We start from the raw sequence: 17,827 nt of genomic DNA, 5'->3' as shown, positions 1-17,827 counted from the left end.
TTCTGTCATGGGTGATGATCTGAGTGATTTTATTGCTCTCTCTTACATGCTTTTAATTAAGAAAATTTGGGAAAGTTTATTTTGAGAAACGTGACTTCTTTCCAGACAAAAGATATTTTAGAGCTCTGTGTTTCTGTTTCAGCACACTTAAGTATTTTGTCATCTGGACACAATTTCTTTCTTGCTTGGATGGGAAATGTTGTGCATTGTGTTACTTAGCAGGTGGACCACACCCTCCTTTTTCTCCAATTCTACCATTTTATGATTAACCCAGGACTACAGGAAATATTTCCTGTCTGAAGACATAATTGGTGTATTATTTTAAACTTAAACACTGACTTCCTGCCCAGCCTATTCACATGGCACTTTGCAGCCAAATCCAAAGACTTGCAAGTATGTTCACCAGAGTGCCTTTGTAAATGATACCAGAAAAAATAACTAATTTAGATAAAACTGGTGGGGTCTAAACAGCCGAAGACAATTTTATTTTCATCTCAAATTCTCATATTTTTTCAGGCTCTCCCAAAATCTATTCTTTGAGTGTATTATTCCTGTGTTGCAGACCTTTAAGACCAGTTCAAACCTTTGAAGTTTCAATAAGTTGTGCTTTACAGGCTTTTTTATTTCCAGAAACATGAAAAAAAACTGTGTGTGTGTGTATATGCACAGACACCTTTAAATATTGACATGTACTGGATTGTATTTTGCTTCTTGTGGTCTTTAATAGCAGTCTTAACACCATTTGTGAAAAAATTACTATCCTGACATACCACCATCCTGGTTTTCACAGGATTATGCCTTGAGGCTAGGGAGGAAATAACATATTTTATATCACTACAGTTCTTATAGGAGGGGAGATATTTTGAGTTATTTTTAATGAGAAAACATTTAATCACTTAGGTTAAATAAAAGACAGGCCTTTAGATAAATATCAAGATTTTCACATTCAGAGTAAAATAAAAGTTTTCTACATGAAAACCAGTCTCCCAGGTTGGAACAGTCTCCTAGTTTGGAACTTCTAAGCATGGTGCATATGAGCTGTCAAATTCTTAAACATCCTGCCCCTTGAGTAAGTCATATATTGGTTATTTTGAATGATCATACATTCTCCCACCTTTAATAAGCATATGGCTGAACTAAGGGAGCTGTTTTCACTGTCTATAAGAGTGTGTCTTTTTTTCATTTGTGTCTTAGCAGAAATTGAAAAGCAGCAAAATTTTCTTAAATCTCTCAGTAACTGCCCTGACCTTTTCTGCCTGCCAAGCTTCCTAATAAACCAAGTACACAGAGTATAAGAAATCTCTGCAAAGAGAAACCAACTCTACAAAGCCATTCCTTTCATTTATTAAAATAAAGTTTTGCCCAGCAAGAACAAAGCTTCTTTCAATAGAAGGTGACTTGCAGAGATGATGTGGGAAGCAGAGATAATTGCTGTGCAACCCTGTGTTTGTATTTAATATTCTGTCCTTTGGATTTTTGGGAAGCGAAACCTCACACATTGATGTCAGACCCTGAGAAAGTGGAGATGACTGCAGTTGGAGACTAATTGCAGTGTTTGCACTGAGGAATCACTGCTTCACCCCAGCTTCTGTCAAATTAAGACCCTTATTCATTACCAGATAAATTCTGTGTTAAAATGAGTTTGAGAATCTTTTTTAAAAGCCTTGCATAGCATGTGGTCTTATGAAAGAGAGGCAGTGTGTATGTATATATATTCCCTTTTGTAAAGAGCTTGGAGATGAGTGGGTAGAAAATACAGTGCAATTACAGCTTAAATAGATGCTTTGTGACATACTAGTGCAGTTGTATTTACAGAAAAGTCAGTTAACACTTTATTCTTTTTATTGTAGCTGATCCCTGCTCTCCAATTAGCACCCATAGCCTACAAGGCCAGCTTAAGCCTTTCTTGTTCTTTCTAACAGGAAACATTCATTTCTTTTAAAAACATAGACTAAACTTTTCCATAAAATCATTTACTGACACTTATGTTTGGCCTTCTTACTCCATGCTGGCAAAAGCACTTGATTTCTTTTCTTTGGCAGGAAGCTTGGCCAATTTGGGGCATGAAGGGGGAAGTAGCTCTTGCAACAGCCATTGTGTTTTTCTTCCATTACAGAATATGAGCTGTTCTTTTGATACATTTAGATTTTTAATTCTTTTCCAGCCTGTCTTTCAGGCTTTCAAATGAAATTCATCTCAGCTACACAGTGGCAGCTCAAGGGTACAGAATTCTGGGTGTCTTCGCTATAGATCATAGCCTACATCATACCAGGGTTTCTTTTTGTTTTGGTGGGGGCTTTAGGGTTTGTGTGTGTGTGTGTTTTTTTAGTTTAGCTTTGTTTTGGGTTTGTTTTTTTTTTTGGGGGGGGGGGTGTTTTTGTTCATTTGGGCTTTATGTTTATTTGTTTGGAGGAGGTTGGTTTTTTGGGACGTTGATTGGTTTTTGTCTGTTTGGTTGGTTTTTTTCTATTTTACTTTTACTGTAACGTTTTGAACCTTCTGGCTTTTTTGGGATGAACTGATCACATCTTACTGGTGGGGTGTTGTTCACTGTGACTTGCAGTTCTTTACCATGACATATAAAAGCAGCTTGGCTGAACCTCAGAGGTCCCCAGTGGTACATTTCTGATTTCCCTTAGAAATCCTCCTGCTAGTTTTGAAATGAAAAGCCACCTGCAACTACTGTGATCACAGATTTCAGGGCACTTTGTCATTAGCAGCTCTGTATCTTTTGACCAGCATTTCCCCATCCTGCTTTGAGCACTGGATTGCTGAGCTGTACTGAGAGTTAAGCTGCAGTTCAGGGGGACTTTGGGTGGATGGTAACAGCCTTGAGTCCTGCTCTTCTCATTTTTGCCTGGGCCCCCTCCTGCTGCAGTTGAACTTACACTTGATAAATCTGCCTGCCTTAGCATCACTGGGAAGTGTCCTATGCCAGTTCAGAGATGACAAAATACTTGATACATTTCTAAAAATAAAGCAACTGTAGAAAATGTAAAAGAGTCTTTGAATGACAATTCATTCAATTAATTGTATCTTTGTGAATTGAATGGATACTTCTCTGAGAGTAACAGCTTTCTCTGTTTACATTAATGATAATGCATTCATTTTCCTTCTAGTCATTGTTTTTGTTTTGTTTTGTTCTTATAGCTCAAAGCTTTCAGTAATACACATTTCCAAGGAGCATGTGTAGATTTCACAGCAGAAGTTTCTGATTTTACATCATTCATACCATGTTCTTTTAAGGTTCTCCGGGGATGGTAAGTGTCTGTTGTTTTACATGCCATCATTTTCAGTGTTATGACTCTTTTTTTAATGTTACAAAATTTCAGACAGCAGAAAGCACATAACACATGCCCATCAACTTCCATCATGTCTTAGACCCTTTGTCCTGCAAGGCATCCCAGAAACTTTCATCATGTCATTGGTTTTGGTACTGTGGATTTTGCTCTCCCTGGGGAAGGTTTGCACAGTTACCATGACTCTCTTTTTTACTCCAGTTAGAATTTATTCCAGATTTTTGAGAACTTTGGTACAGTGGAAGTGTCTGAATTCCACTCAACGTTGTTTGACTCTGGAACTGAGGTTTCTGTACCACACAATTTGATTTTGCTGCTTTGGTTGCTTTGCTGCATAGCCTTTCAAGTCATCTTACTTAAAGTGTGACAAGAACAAAGATAATTTTTTTATTCCTTTTGTCCTTAGCAAGTATTAATCTTGAAAAAAACATACTGTAAATAAGCAGCTAGAGCAGCTTATCTTTTTTGTTCCATTATTCTTGCAGTTGGCTCCTGTGTTACAAAGGGGAAACCACTGACAATCACTGTGTGCTGGAAGAAGGCCTCTATGTTGACCTCAGTTCCTGTGGCTGCCCAACTGCTACAATCAAATCCCTCAAGCCTATTCAATATGTAAGACCTTATTGGGGGAAAAAAAATATTTCAGAACTCTTTTCCCTGTCAGATGTCTGAAGTGAGTACTTGCCCTAAACAAACTCCCAGTTAGGGAAAAGAGTGAGGTTTGTTTTTTTTGGCTCACGGGATTTTTTGGGTTGGGAACAGGTCAGGCTGCGTGCACACTTGCACAAAGTCACTTCTAGCTGCTCTTGGGTGTTCTAGGTTTCAAGTTGTTCTCTTTTTTACAAGTGAGACACAAGATCCTCCATGGCCAGGGAGCTGGACAGGAATGCATTTTGCCCTCCAGAACAAGAGAGATACAACCTTTTATACATCCCATTGCAATCCTGCACAGAGGACATAAAAATCTGCAGTCTTGGTGTGATGTCTCTGCCTTTCGTCCACATCTTGGTGTGCTCTTATGCAGAAGCATGAAAGATGAGCTGTAACACTGTTGGTGAAAGAAGCAAGTGGCTTCTCTATCCCCTCCTCTCTAGGACTGGCCACCAGCTTACTCCTTCCCTGATCACAGGACACAAACTCAGCCTATGTGGCATGTGTCCTTCAATGCAGCTGCTATGGAGCTAGACTTCCGGGGTTCCTCAGTTCAGCTTTTTCACATAATTAAGTCCTTTTTACCTAAACTTGTGAACAATTATTAAAAAGAAAAGCAAATAAACCCAACCAACCAAATGAAAAAAGTCCCAAAAATACCCCCAAACCCCAAGCAAATGCAAACACCAAACCCATGGGCGTGGTGGGAAGGATGTACAGCTCAAATTTGAGAGCTGGACTTTTCACTAGACTATACAAATACAGCAACTTCCCACCTGCTGAGAGCCTGGGTTTTAGATTAAAGTTCTCCTTTTCAAGTCAGGCTTTTGGACTCTGCCGTGCCAAATCCAAGTGAAGTTTTGACATCAAATAATAGTAGGCCTCATCCAAATCCCCCTGCCTGTAATCTCACAAGGAAGGAAATATGAAGTTTGGCATGGTAGGAGACTGCTGGCAGCCTTTGGTTCCCAAGGGCCAGGCCCTGGAAGAAGCATGTTTGGCAGGCTGTGTGTGGGGAGCTTACACACATCTTCGTCTGCTTCTGCACCTCTTATTTGACTCTTCCCAATGGTAGCCCTTGGATTTCACAAATTCAAAGCACTAAACAGCATAAAATACCACTGATCTCCACCTGTTTGCCCTCAGAGCCCCCAGGGCAGTGCTGGGGACCCTGGTGTGGCAGAGATGTGACCCAGAGCATGCAGCAGGTCATGGCCAGGAGCAGCCACAGTTAATTCTGAGCATTGTCCACAGTCCTTGGCACAGAGCCCCTTCTATTACAGCACATTTCTGTTAGCTCATTCCAGAGAGCTGCAAGCCTCTTCCCAAGTGGAATTGTTTTGTAGCTGTATTGAATTCATTTGTGGTGTTGGGAACCCCTTCCATTATTCAGCTTTGAATACCAGCCTCATTTCAGAGCTAAGGTGTGTCCCCTGGTAGCTTGCTTGTGAGAAGGAGAACTTTTAACCCTGACACCAAGCCCTGGATGTGCATTGTCTCCTGCTCTCCTTTCAGTGAGATGTAATTGCTTCAAGTGGAACTGTGGAGGATTCCCATGTTGGGAACTTTCCATTTGTTCTATAGAATATGCAGTTTTGGTGGAAACAAACTATTTGCAAACAGATACAACAACTGCACTAAATGAAAAAAAAAGTTAGTTTTTTTTTTTCTATTTAAGAAAGTAAACTTTTGATTTTCATTTTGAAAACTCCCAGAAATGTAATTTGTTTGTCTAAGAACTTAATTGCATAACAAAATGAAAATTTTCCTTCTAAATCACTGACTTGGTCCAACTAAAATATATATATAAAAAAAAGAAAACACCTTCAGAGCAACGCAAAATTATTTGGATAAGAAAATAGGCTCACACTAGTGATAGATGATTTCACTGTAGTGACAGTATTTTAGGTCGGCTAATTTTTATTCTAGCTCTTAGCCCTTGAAGGGATGTTTTATGTGTTCTCTGGTGTAATGTGAAGTTGTCAGGATTTAAGTACATTTTTTATGTATGGCATGATGCTGCCACACTCTCTGGACTCGCACGCTCTCCCATTTCACAAGACATTTAAATTAATATGGTTCCACTTTGGTTATTTCTCCATATTTTGTGCACTGGCATCATGTAGGAATTCAGCACATCTTTGCAACCAATTTCCTCTGTTCCTGATGAAGTTTCCTCTCTCCCATCATACCTTATTCTCCAAAGTGTGTAATACTCAAACTAAATCTTTAGGAGGCCCTAGCTGTGCTTTTTTCCTGCTGTTCCATTTTTCTCAAATGCAGGTTGGATTGTTTCATCATCCTCAGAATATTTAGGAAGAGCTGTGGGGTAACAGAAGGGTACAAAGAAGGAACAATTGACGCTGATGCCATTTGCCTCTCATCATCTCCTTTCATCTAAAAATCCCAAAGCACTCTTCCAGAAATGATGAAATGATGAAATGTGCTGTTGTATTGTTATTAACAGCCCTCCTGCAGGAAAGCCTAGCACAGGTTCAGAGTTGCTGCAGAGGTGCAGGTTTCTGTGCCTGTAGCAGCAAGGACTTGCCTTTTGCTCTGCCATGAATTCATGGAAAGGAAATGTGGGCCCTTGTTCAGCTGCAGGAACAGCTGGGCCATTCGTAGGGCCAGGGTAGCTGGTTGGGGCATTTGTCCAGTGTTTGCTGCTTGAGGAGGTTAATCTTTTGTGACAGATAATCTTGCAATGGGTGGTTCAACTCTGGTGCTGCCTTTTCTCAGGTGTTGTTTTGACAAAAACCTCTGTCATATTTTGTGTGATTTACATGGACAAGAATACCCAGGATTCTTGAAATCAGCAATTAGCTTTCCTTCTAAAGTGTTACCTTCAACCTGTAATTTAAACCAGTCTCCTAGTTTCTAAAACCAAAAATGAGATCCAGGCTGTAGGTTGTGCAATGCTTTTTTTTATGTTTGATTAGGGTTTTTTTCTCTTTTCTTCTGAGGCATTCTTTATTCTTGCTCTGATCAATCATAATAATCGTTGTATTTCTATATTATCTTCTCTAAGTTAAATGTAGGTGTTAGCTAATCTCCCCAGCATTCCTGTGAGGCAAATAAGGAAACCAGATACAAAAACTACCTGCAGTTTCCCAGGGCCAGGCACTGAGTCACTCTGTGTGGCTGGGACTGGACCATGGGCCTTGCATTGTCCAGGCATCCATCCCACACTGAAGGGAGCAGCCAGGCAGGAGCAGCTCCAGCAAAGGCACTTGTAAGTGATGAGCTGGCCAAGCCTGGAGAGTAAGGATTTCCCCAAAGATGGTGTAACACAGCTGTGGAGGCTCCCCCACTTCACACTCTGGTAAATGCTGGTTGCAAAGCAGCGATGGCCACTGCACCATCCTTTGCCATAGCTGGGTTACACTCAGCCTTTGGTCTGGCCCTTTGCATTTCTCCCTTTGCCTTTCTTGGGCTTTCCCAGCAAAGTTTGCAAAACCTAAGTTGGCCCAAAAAAATAAATATGTTTTGGGATGGGCCCTTTTCTAAAGTGCTTTATTAGTAAAAATTCTCACAACTTTTGTGATGAAAAACTGTCCATAGCTAAAATTATGCTTTTTGCTCTAAGCATGTGTGCAAATTCACCTGTGCACTTGGGTTTCAGTTCCAGTGCCCTCCAATCATCTTCTTTGTGTTTGACGAAGCCCATTTTGCACTGATCCTTGTTTCATCTCAAACACTTCCTGCTTGCATTGTGGGTTTTTTCCTGAACCAGTGAAACATAAAAACCTGTTCTGAGTTGTGAAAAATTGTCTTGCACATCTTCACTAAAAGCAAAGCAAAAATCATTGAGGGGGAAGTCTGGGCTGAGTTGAACTGTGCAAGAGATTTCTGGTATGTTGATTTTTAGTGTGTTGATTTTCCATGGTTTACCTGTGTCCATTGCACCATGAGCTGTGTTAGCCACAGAGCACCACACCTGTTAAGTAAAGTGTAGCAGTGTATTTAACAGTTCACAAGGCTGCTCATATCTTGAAATGCTATATAAATATAGCTTTCCTTAATCACTGACCTCTTGAATATAATAAATCCCTTGAAGTTTCTCTCTGAACAGTTGTATGAAAAAAACAGGACAAGCAAAACCTCTTAAAATGTTATTGGTGCTGGTTTAAGCAAAGGCAGTCAGTTCCTTCACACATAAAAATCATGTTAAGAAATTCCATAGTGTTTTGTTATTCTCGCAATTGGCAAGCTTTTCACAAAGCATGGCATTTCAGGTATTTTGCTTGAAATAACTTTGAAAAGAAGCTGAAGTAATGCTGACCTAGACATGGGAATGGGTAAATATAGATGTCTTTGGCACACCTTTAAGGTGAAATGCTCCTCAGCATTCTGCAAGAAATGCTGGAAACAAGATGCCTCCCAGCCTAACAGCTTAGCCCCAAACCTTGTTTTTCACTGTTCCTAGTTTCCATGGAGCTGTGAAAACAAAGTCAGAGAAAAAAGCCAGGCCAAAGTCACTGCTGCCAGCTGTTGGCCTAAGAGAGAATACAGAAGGTGAGGAATCAGTGCATTGCTCTATATATGGCTGTGGAACAGGAGAGTTCAGGGCTTGGCACACACAGCAGCCTGGTTTCTTTCTGGACTGATCTCTGCTGAAGTCTCCCTGGGACAGAGGGATCAGGGCCATCAGTGGAGTGTGTGTCAGGGACTCTGAGCAGCTGGACAGGGTGTTCTCAGAGCTCTCAGTCCAAACACAGCCACAGCAGAGCTGGAATAATTTTAATTGACTCCAGCAGTTTGCTGCTGTGGTTCCTGGTGCATAAATGGATATTCTGGATCAGGCGACTTGTCCATCTGATACAGCAGCCCTGTCTCTTAACAGCCTCAGTGTTGCAACAGCAGGATCAATACTTAGGATTGGGCAGTAATGTCCAGCACCACAGATGCCAAATGATGTTTCTCGTGGTTAGCAATGCACTTGGGAAAATTGTTGGGCCTGTTCTGGACATGACTTCTGGTGTCCACTTAGGTGAAAGGCAGTGCCAGGGCTCTTGCAGACAGGAGTGTGATGATTCTGCCTGGCTGAGCAAAGCAACCTCAGGAGTAGCTGCCTGCACTAGGCTGCTGCTCTGGCTTTCAAAGTGAGCCTTTAGCCACCCACTGTCAATCTGCTCCACCCCATCCAGCAGAAGAGCTGACATTCCAAAATAAAAATGTTACGGGTTTTAATCTCTTTCTAATGTGTAACATTAGATTCTGGGAGTACAGTAGGCTTTAAAAATCTCTCTGAGTGGATGATCCCAAGCTCTTCTTCCAAATGTCTCAGTGAGCTGTCCCTGCAGTGTTGCATGACTTGGGCTCTCCCTGCACTGGCTGGCAGAGGAAGGCAACCTCTGAGGCAGACTGACCAACCAGCTGCATACCAACTGCACTGAGTCAGTGTCAGGCAAATTCATATGTCCTGACACACCCCTGAGCTTTTCAGAGACATTTCCCTACACTACATGTGCCTCTTCAAACATGAGAATTAATTTCCCTTAATTACTCAGTGCCTGTGTCAACTTTAATTCAAGATTTTGTTTCATTTATTTCACCTGAGGCCATGTCTTTGCTGCAGGAGAAATCCCAGATTTTTCCTGAGCCAGCTATCTCAGGGTAACATCTCCTAAAGGAACGTGCCTTTCCTGGAAAGGCAGCTCATTGAGTTAGTCAGAGCTGTTCCCTCTTCCTTTCCAGGTGTAAACTGCAAGTACTTTTGCTTCTGCTTTTAGGTTAAAAATGCTGAAAGCATTGTACAAGTGTTCCTTGTAGTAGGGCAAGGAATTTGTGTATTTAAATCTGCTTCCTCTGTTTTTCTGCTGACCTTGTAGCTACACCACATTTTCTTGCAAACTGATAATTTCATTGGCTTTCATAGGCAGTCAACTGTAGAAAAGGACATTAAGTGAAAAATGTTTCAATTCTACATGAAATTATAGAATTTACTTATGCTCTTCCTTCAAGATTGACAAAAAAAAATAGGAACGTCTGTTAAAAACACTGAGAACTTTTTAGTTGACCTTTCTGACCTTTTATGATTTGTAGCTCCTTAAAATGTTTGCAGTGAACTACAGCTAATTGAAGTCTGTGGACAATAGACTTTGATTTGACTCACTATTTAGATGCATGTTCCATCAATAAGTAAATAAAGTGGATTTTTGAGAAGCAGTCAAGGCCCTGATGATACAAATTGGCTTAAAATGAGTTTTTCCAAACAGAGGCCTCTGCATCACTGGTGACTCTGTTCCTGGCCTGTGTCAGTGGGGCACTACACTGATGACAAAGCTGCTGATAAATGAAGTTTGTTTTCGCTCTGTGTGCTTTGGGGTTTGCTAAGGGAGCACAAGATACCCCACAAAAGCATTGTAGGAAATTCAACTGAAGTTGGCCAATGTCTGCATCATATCTAACAATTGAAGTTGGACTATTCCTACTAAAACTTTGTGATTTTTTTTTCCTCCTTCTTCCTTCCCCAGGTTTTTGCTGAGCCTTCCATTAGTCTGTTCAGCCTGGAATGCTGCAAGGGCAGAGAGCTGCACTTCAGTGAACCAGTCAATTCTGTTTTGAATGAGGACCTTCATTTTTACACCCAGTCTGTGTGGGTGAGAAGTGGATTGTAAGTATGGAAAAAATACCCCTGTCAGTTTTGCACTGTAGGAGCTAACACTGTCTCATGATTATTGCCTTGTTCATGGGGTGGTTTACATTCTTCTGTTCTGAGGCACAGACTTTACAAGGCAGGTAGTGTAAACTCAGAGTGCCTTTATTAACAGGCTGTAAAATGCCAGCTATAAACTGCAGTGATTTAAACTACTGCAGTGGCTCAGGGAAGCTTGATGTGCTGACTGGCTGCCAGAGAAGCAGCAGCTTCTGAGAGGAGCACAGGGTGGATCTATCAGCTGGAACAGTAATTTTCTTCTGTTACTAGTTCAACCCTTCTCCAGGAGTGTGAATGTAACCCAGGTTCTTCTGTGAAAACCTTTTACATCTGCAGAAGTGACCTTCTAACCTCTTCCACAGTTCTCCCTTTCACCTTTTGGAAGAGCTCCCAAGTGTTCTTTTTTCAGCCAGGTTTTCAGCCTCCACACCCACAGCAGCAACATACAACTTGCAGAGTCTCATCCTGCAACTGAGAGTGATTGGGAACTGCTGTTCTCCTAATGGGACACACATTTCCTATGTTTATGTTTGACCTTTCCCCACCTTTTCCACATGGGCAAGGCTTTAATTTTCTTGAGAGAATAGAGAACATAAGCTTCCCCACAGAGCTTTGCCAGTTCACAACAGTTCCCAACATTTGTGCCACTTCTATCCTGAACTTTTGCTGAAAATACAGAAGTGTGTGTTGTCTGGAAGTTCAATTCCTTTGCCCCAGCAGTTGACTGAAGGAAGGGTGATGGCTTTGGGACCATGTGGCAAGAAAGCACAGGAGAGTGAGTGCAACAGGCCATATATTATCCATAGCTAAAATTATGCTTTTTGCTCTAAGCATGTGTGCAAATTCACCTGTGCACTTGGGTTTCAGTTCTAGTGCCCTCTGGTCATCTTCTTTGTGTCTGTACACTACTGAGGAAGTCCATCTTGCACTGATCCTTGTTTCATCTCAAACACTTCATGCTTGCATTGTGGGTTTTTTCCTGAACCAGTGAAACATAAAAACCTGGTCTGAGTTGTGAAAAAATTGTCTTGCACATCTTCACTAAAAGCAAAGCAAAAATCATTGAGGGGGAAGTCTGAGCTGAGTTGAACTGTGCAAGAGATTTCTGGTGTGTTGATTTTCCATGGTTTACCTGTGTCCATTGCACCATGTGCTGTGTTAGCCACAGAGCACCACACCTGTTAAGTATAGCAGTGTATTTAATATTTCACAAGAGACTTCCACAGCCTGTCCCCATCCCACACAGCAACAGGTAGCCTAAAGGCTGAGGGTGTCAGGTGATTGTGGGATGTCCAGCGTTTGTTTGCCTTATCTGGGATTCAGAGTTCAGGAAGGCAGATTTAGAGGTTGTTTTGGCTCCTGGTCCCAAAGCCTGCTGTTGGCTTTAGGCAAATAGCAAAGATTTTTGTAAAAAAGGCTTCTTCCTGAGCCAACTGGCCACCTCAGTAAGGCACAAACCTGGAATCTGCCTTGGCAAAGGTTGCTGGGGTTCTCAGGGGTGTGGGAGAGGTGGCACAGCCTGTGTGAGAGCAGAGATGGCTTTTGCCTGTGTCATGAATGCCAGGAGCCCAACCTGGCTTCAGATGGTGATCACTGTCTTTCCCCTCTCTGTTACCTATAAATGTCTGCTTTGAGACTGCATTCCACGTGAGACTGTTCACGCTCCAAGAGTAATGTTAACAGTGAATTCTCAGTGTCTTGACAGAAACCATTGCAAGGGGAAAAAAGGCAGGAATGTGTTCAAAGTATAAGGAAGACACAGGGGCGCTCAGGCTGCCCTGAATACCTGTTAGTCAGGAGGTGTGGGCTTTGAGGAAACAGGGAGCCAGCCTCATTGCCAGGCAGCTCACAGCTGGCACAGCTGAGCCTCCATGGAGCCCTGAGCAGGGCTGGCTCTCAGTTTCTCTGAGTTGTGGGCACTGGGCAAAAGCAATTCCAGGTGCTGTGAGGCTGTGGGTGTTTCCTCTCTGACTCAGAGCACAGCTATCCCTCATGTTCTTGGCAGCTGACCTCTACAACAGGTAACCTGGGAAACCAGCTTTTCCTTTGTGCTCCTCTGAGCACAGGCATGAATCAGGCATTTAGGAGTCACTGTCCACACACTAATGTGCTATTGACACAAACAGAAGGGATCTGTGCTCCTGAGGCTGCCTTTGTGAGCAGCATTTACTGAGCAGATGCCCGATAACAAGGGGTCTGTATGAACCAGTGCTTTAACTGGGTGTAAAAGGACTCAGCCATGTCCATGTCAGGAAAATCTGCTGCAGAAGGGTGTGGGTGTTTGGAGTGCATACCTGTAATGTGTTTTCAGACAAATGGAATTGTATAAAAAGCTTTTAACTGTACAAAAACTTCAGAAGAGATAGTCTCATAATTAATGTGCACAACCAGGCAAAGCTGCAATTGTGGCTCCCTGATTTCCTAACACAGGCCTGGCTGAAACCAGCATTATTCCCATCTGGGTTCGTGCAGAGGTTCTCCTTTTTGTGGGGAAAAAAATGGAGGGGGAGAGGGGAGATGGGAAGTGTAATCTGCAAATTTTAGGCAGACAGACAGAAAATGGGTCTGAATTTCAATAGAAGGCAGCCATCCTACTGAAATGGATGGCATTTTGCAGCACAGAGAGAGGCATCACTGTGGAGAGCTTTGGGGGCTTCTAAGAGCATAGCTCTGACCTGCAGTTTAGTTTTGCTGTGGATAACAAGTGCCCTTTCACGTTCTGTTTTGTGTATCCAGATGGATTGCCTACGAGGGATGCAATTTTTTAGGCAGGCAGATTCTGCTGGAGCCCAGGGGGATTTCAAACTGGACTGAATACAGTGGCTGGAAAGTGATTGGCTCCCTTCGTCCTGTGAAGCAGGTACTGTAGGACTGAGTGAGGAAAATGGGTTTTTGTGGACAGGGGTTTGTGCACAGGTCTACCACCAAGCACATTGAGGTGTGTTGTACTCCTTAAATCAGGCCTAACGATGACAGCCAGAAGGACCCACTGGAAGATTGCTGAGCAGAAAATGCCTCTTGTAGCAGTTATTGAGATCTGTGTTAGGTTCCTAAAGGGAAATAATTCCCAGTTTCTTGGTGCCAAGTTTTGTTTTTCTGAATTGCTCATTAGCATTTTCTGTGGATGCTCTATTTTTACATTTTTGCCATATAACAATATAAGAGGAAATCAATTCTACACTGACTTGTTTCATAATTAACATAAATGGAAGCAAGAGTGAATTTTATTGTGCTGTAGCCTGGATTTCCAAAAGAGGCAAAGCTTATGGAGTTCCCATCACGTTTTCCCTTTCTGTCTCACCCCAGGTAATTCCAATTTAAGTCTTATTCAAAGGTTCAGTTCTCTAAACCACAAAGAGTAACTAAACACTGTACTGATACAGTTTTTGTTTATGGATGCTTAGTAGGAGAGAGGCCTTATTCTCTGTAGCTCAGGGTTTGTTTTAATATGGAAAAAAAGGAGATTTAAAGCTCCCAGAAAAAAGGTTGTGAGTGAAGGGCTTCCAACAGAGCTGCCCTTTATAACTCCCAGCTTTTTATTTGCACTGAAATCAGTGAATAACAGAGCAAAAGCTCAAACCCTGCAGTAGCCCTGCAAAATCCTCTTTATTTTCTGAGTAAACCAATAAACAGGGATACCAGGTCAGTGCCCTGTTTTTCCATGTATGTTCAAAAAGAGTGGTGCATTTCTCTGCCAAATATTCCAGTTAGGGAGGGCTGAAGTTGCTGGATTTGTAACTCAGTAAGTTTTAAGAATGAAAAGGTTGTGGAGTACTGCCCTTGGAATGTGCTGAACTAGGCATATTTGCAGATCACAGGAATTAGTTCTATAGCCATAATTACATTCTTTGTAAAAAGACCTATCTGCCATTGCTGTTTATAGCCTCCCATCTGCATGTGAAAAACCACTCAGTGTGCTTCACATTCACGTTGGTTTCCAACCAAAAATTACTGAACATCCTCGACTGAGAACAAAAATTGAGCACAGACGGAGGGGAGGATGGTGGAGGGGAGGCCCTCCCACATCATGGGCTCGATCTCTGTGTTGTAAATCTCTCCCCTCACCCTTGCAGCCAGCAGTGTACCTGAGGCTGAGGAACAGGGCCCAGGGCAGGTACCTGACCGTGGCTGGGAGCCTGGCGGACATCCGGGCGACCTCGGTGTGCGCGGCCCCGCGCAGCCGCAGCGACTCCCAGCTCTGGCACTACTGCCGGGGGCTCCTCAAGTCCAAGGTGAGTTTCAGAGTGGTTTTCTATTAGTGCTGCCCTTGATGCTCTGTTATTAATATTTTTTAAAAAGCTGATGGTTTAACATTTAAAAAAATGAAGTAACCTAGACCAGCGCATTTGATCAAGCAGCTAGTCGGGTGTTGAACAGTCTGTTCCTCGCTTGCTTCCCAGGGTTTTACCAGCTACATCAGGATTTACTGCCATATGCTCAGTGCCTGAGACAAGTTAGGCACAAAAACTGGGGCTCTGTGGGCTGGATCTCACTGCTCTCCCTGTTTCTTAGGCCAACAATACCTGTCTGGATGTCATTGGGGGCAGAGACTTGCCTGGCGCCAAAGTCGCCCTCTGGCCAGAACATGGGAGGGACAGGCAAAAGTGGAGACTCAACGAGGATGGAACCATCAGCTCATACCTCAGTGAGCAACTGGTGCTTGATATTAAAGGTATTTAAATACAAAAACTCTCAAGCTCACAGGTTTTAAGTGTGTTTTTTGATTAAGGTTAACTTCCATAGTCCAGCTTTTTTTTTTTTCGCTTGTACTTAAGGTCAGGAACTGAATCCTATCTTTCCTGTCCAGTTGCTTGACAGTGGGACAAGAAACAGCAGGGCAGGGAAGAACCTTTCTCTTTTGACTCCAGAGGTTTATTTTGATCAGATGAACTGTTGTGCTTTGGGGAGTTAGATAGTGCAGATGGCAAGGAGTGCAAGTTACAGAAGACAAAGTGATGAAGGAAAACCAACCACAGAATAGCTCAAAAAGAGAAAAGGAGTTTCAAAAAGAAGGCTGGTTAAAACTGTCATTGCTCAGTTACAGACAACAGCCCCATACCTCATAGAATTCCTATTTTTCAGCTGATTTTCCTACTTAGTCATGCTTCTCAAATATTATGTATCATTTTTATGAGTATTTCTTTCAAAAGCTTTTCCTTCATGACTTCCTTTTGTTTTTAAGGAGGAAATTATTATGACAAGAATCACATCATTATGAATCAGCCAATAGAAAACAAACCTTCACAGAAATGGGATATTGAAATATTGTGAGTAAAATCCACCCCACAGATGAACTTTTTGTGGGCTACCAACATGTAGAGGGGAAAAAAGAACCCAACTACTGAAGTCACACACCACTGGAACCATAAGCAGCAATTCCTCTCCATTTTCCTTCATGCCAAGCACCAGCTCCTAAAAGAACTGAATTTTGCACAAATCTGGAAGATGGGAGGTTGATCCAATGTCTCTCTGCAGGGAAGCTGATTCTGCAGAGGCTGCTCCTGTGAAAGTCACCAGAGCAGGCAGAAGTTCTGCAGCACAGGAAGTGCAAGAGATAGGAGGGGAAAGGCTCTTCAGAAATGCTCTTTACCTTTCTCTCACATTGCTGGAAGCTCACTGAGAAGTGAATGCACTGATGAGCTTCAACGAACTTGAGTGGGGCTTTTATGTCCCAAGTGAAACTGTTTAGGTTCCAAATGATCCTCAATCTCTCATTAAAATGAAGTTTATTTTGTTCATAAGGACACCTTTGAACTGAACCAAGGAACACCTTGGAATTCCAGCTCAGCATATGAAATGAGGCAATACAGGGGCCTTTCACCCCCTAAATGATACTGGTAAACCTTTGTCTTCTCTGCTTTTAACAGTACCAAATCAACTCACCTTGGCATGTATTTCCAAAGGTGCCAGCAGCCTGCACTCCAGGGCTGGCCTCATGTTCCCAGAGCAGCATGGCTGCACGTCAGGGTCATTGTGGCACCAAGGACAACTGATGGTGCAGAGCTTGGAGTGCCGGAGCTCTCCTCACTTTCCACACTATGCAACCACAGCTATTGCTCCAACAGAGTCAGAAAAGCTTTTTCCTGGCTCAACCACAGCCCCTTGGAAGACTCTGAACACCTGCCATGGAAGAGAATTCCCTCAGCTCCCCAGCTTCAGCAGCACTAAATTAATCTTCATTGAAAATATTTTTTTTTCCAGCATTTGTACATTCAGGGTATGTATTTCTAGGACTACTTAAAGAGTTCAGTTAGCTGAAGGCAGATATTTGAAATTCCAAAAAGCTATGCCAGCTGTGCACTCAAACAGGATCATCCCCAAACAAAGACATAACTCTAAGTTTGCCATAGAAATAAAATATATGGATGTCTATTTTTGTATGAAATGGAGTTCTATCTAGTACTATTTAAAAAAAAATTACTTGCACTTACTATTTTACATTCTAAAATTATCGTAAATCTGCTGTTTGAGTAAGATCCTCAAATGTTTGTATATATTTTTTCAACTAAAGCACTTGTTAAGCTTTTTTCCATATAAGTCAGTACATCACGTGTTCTGCATGTGACTTTCCATATGAAATTTTAAAAGCCTGTGTAAAAAAACTGTAGTTTTTTAAATGAAGAATGACTAAATCATACTTGGTGTCTCAGTGTTACATAACAAAGTAAAGCAGGCTTTTGTACTTAAGAGACATTGAATGTAAAATGCTAAAGCATGTATATTTTAACTGTATAAAACTTTTTAGGAGAAACATTTGGCTGGTTGGTTTCTTTTTAAACAAACTAATTAATAGTTTTCAGCAGATGTTGAACACATTCCTATAAAATATTTATTTTCCAATGCCCAAAAAAAGGGGGATAAGTATATTGAATGTGTTGCTACATGAGATTGCACATTAAAAATCAATGAAGTATTATAGTAACTGCACCAGACTCACCAAATCCACTCAAGTGAATATTGAAGATATAGATTCCAGCTACAGGCTTTTGGGTTACTGTCACTTGAAATTGGTGCTGGGGGAGGTAGAGAATAAATATTATTGTTTGTTTATTCCAAGGATGGCAGCATCTGAGGGAAAAGTGGTTTTCCTGGGCAAAGTCTTCCCTGTGGGAACAGCACACACAGCTTTTACCAGGAAGCTTTTGTTCTGTCAGGGCAATCAATCAGATTTTTGTGCTGATGTACTTCACAAATGAAAAAAAAACAAGTTAATGTTTTA

General features: G+C 41.9%; 1 protein-coding gene across 1 annotated transcript in view; it reads left to right on the top strand.

The window, feature by feature from the left end:
- The window catches only part of CRYBG3 (crystallin beta-gamma domain containing 3), an 80,848-nt gene extending 63,489 nt beyond the window's left edge, over positions 1 to 17,359 (top strand). The window contains exons 16-22 of the mRNA XM_021550174.2: positions 3,151 to 3,260; positions 3,785 to 3,911; positions 10,427 to 10,566; positions 13,345 to 13,468; positions 14,682 to 14,840; positions 15,121 to 15,280; positions 15,791 to 17,359. Of these exons, the coding sequence (XP_021405849.2) occupies positions 3,151 to 3,260; positions 3,785 to 3,911; positions 10,427 to 10,566; positions 13,345 to 13,468; positions 14,682 to 14,840; positions 15,121 to 15,280; positions 15,791 to 15,879 (909 nt within the window). The 3' untranslated portion in view covers positions 15,880 to 17,359. The remainder of the gene's footprint in view (positions 1 to 3,150; positions 3,261 to 3,784; positions 3,912 to 10,426; positions 10,567 to 13,344; positions 13,469 to 14,681; positions 14,841 to 15,120; positions 15,281 to 15,790) is intronic.
- The last annotated feature ends 468 nt before the right edge of the window (positions 17,360 to 17,827 follow it).

This window comes from Lonchura striata, chromosome 2, assembly GCF_046129695.1.
Source record: "Lonchura striata isolate bLonStr1 chromosome 2, bLonStr1.mat, whole genome shotgun sequence".
Lineage (NCBI taxonomy): Eukaryota > Metazoa > Chordata > Aves > Passeriformes > Estrildidae > Lonchura > Lonchura striata.
Note: the sequence above shows the minus strand (reverse complement) of the source record. Positions and strands in the feature narration are given on the sequence as shown.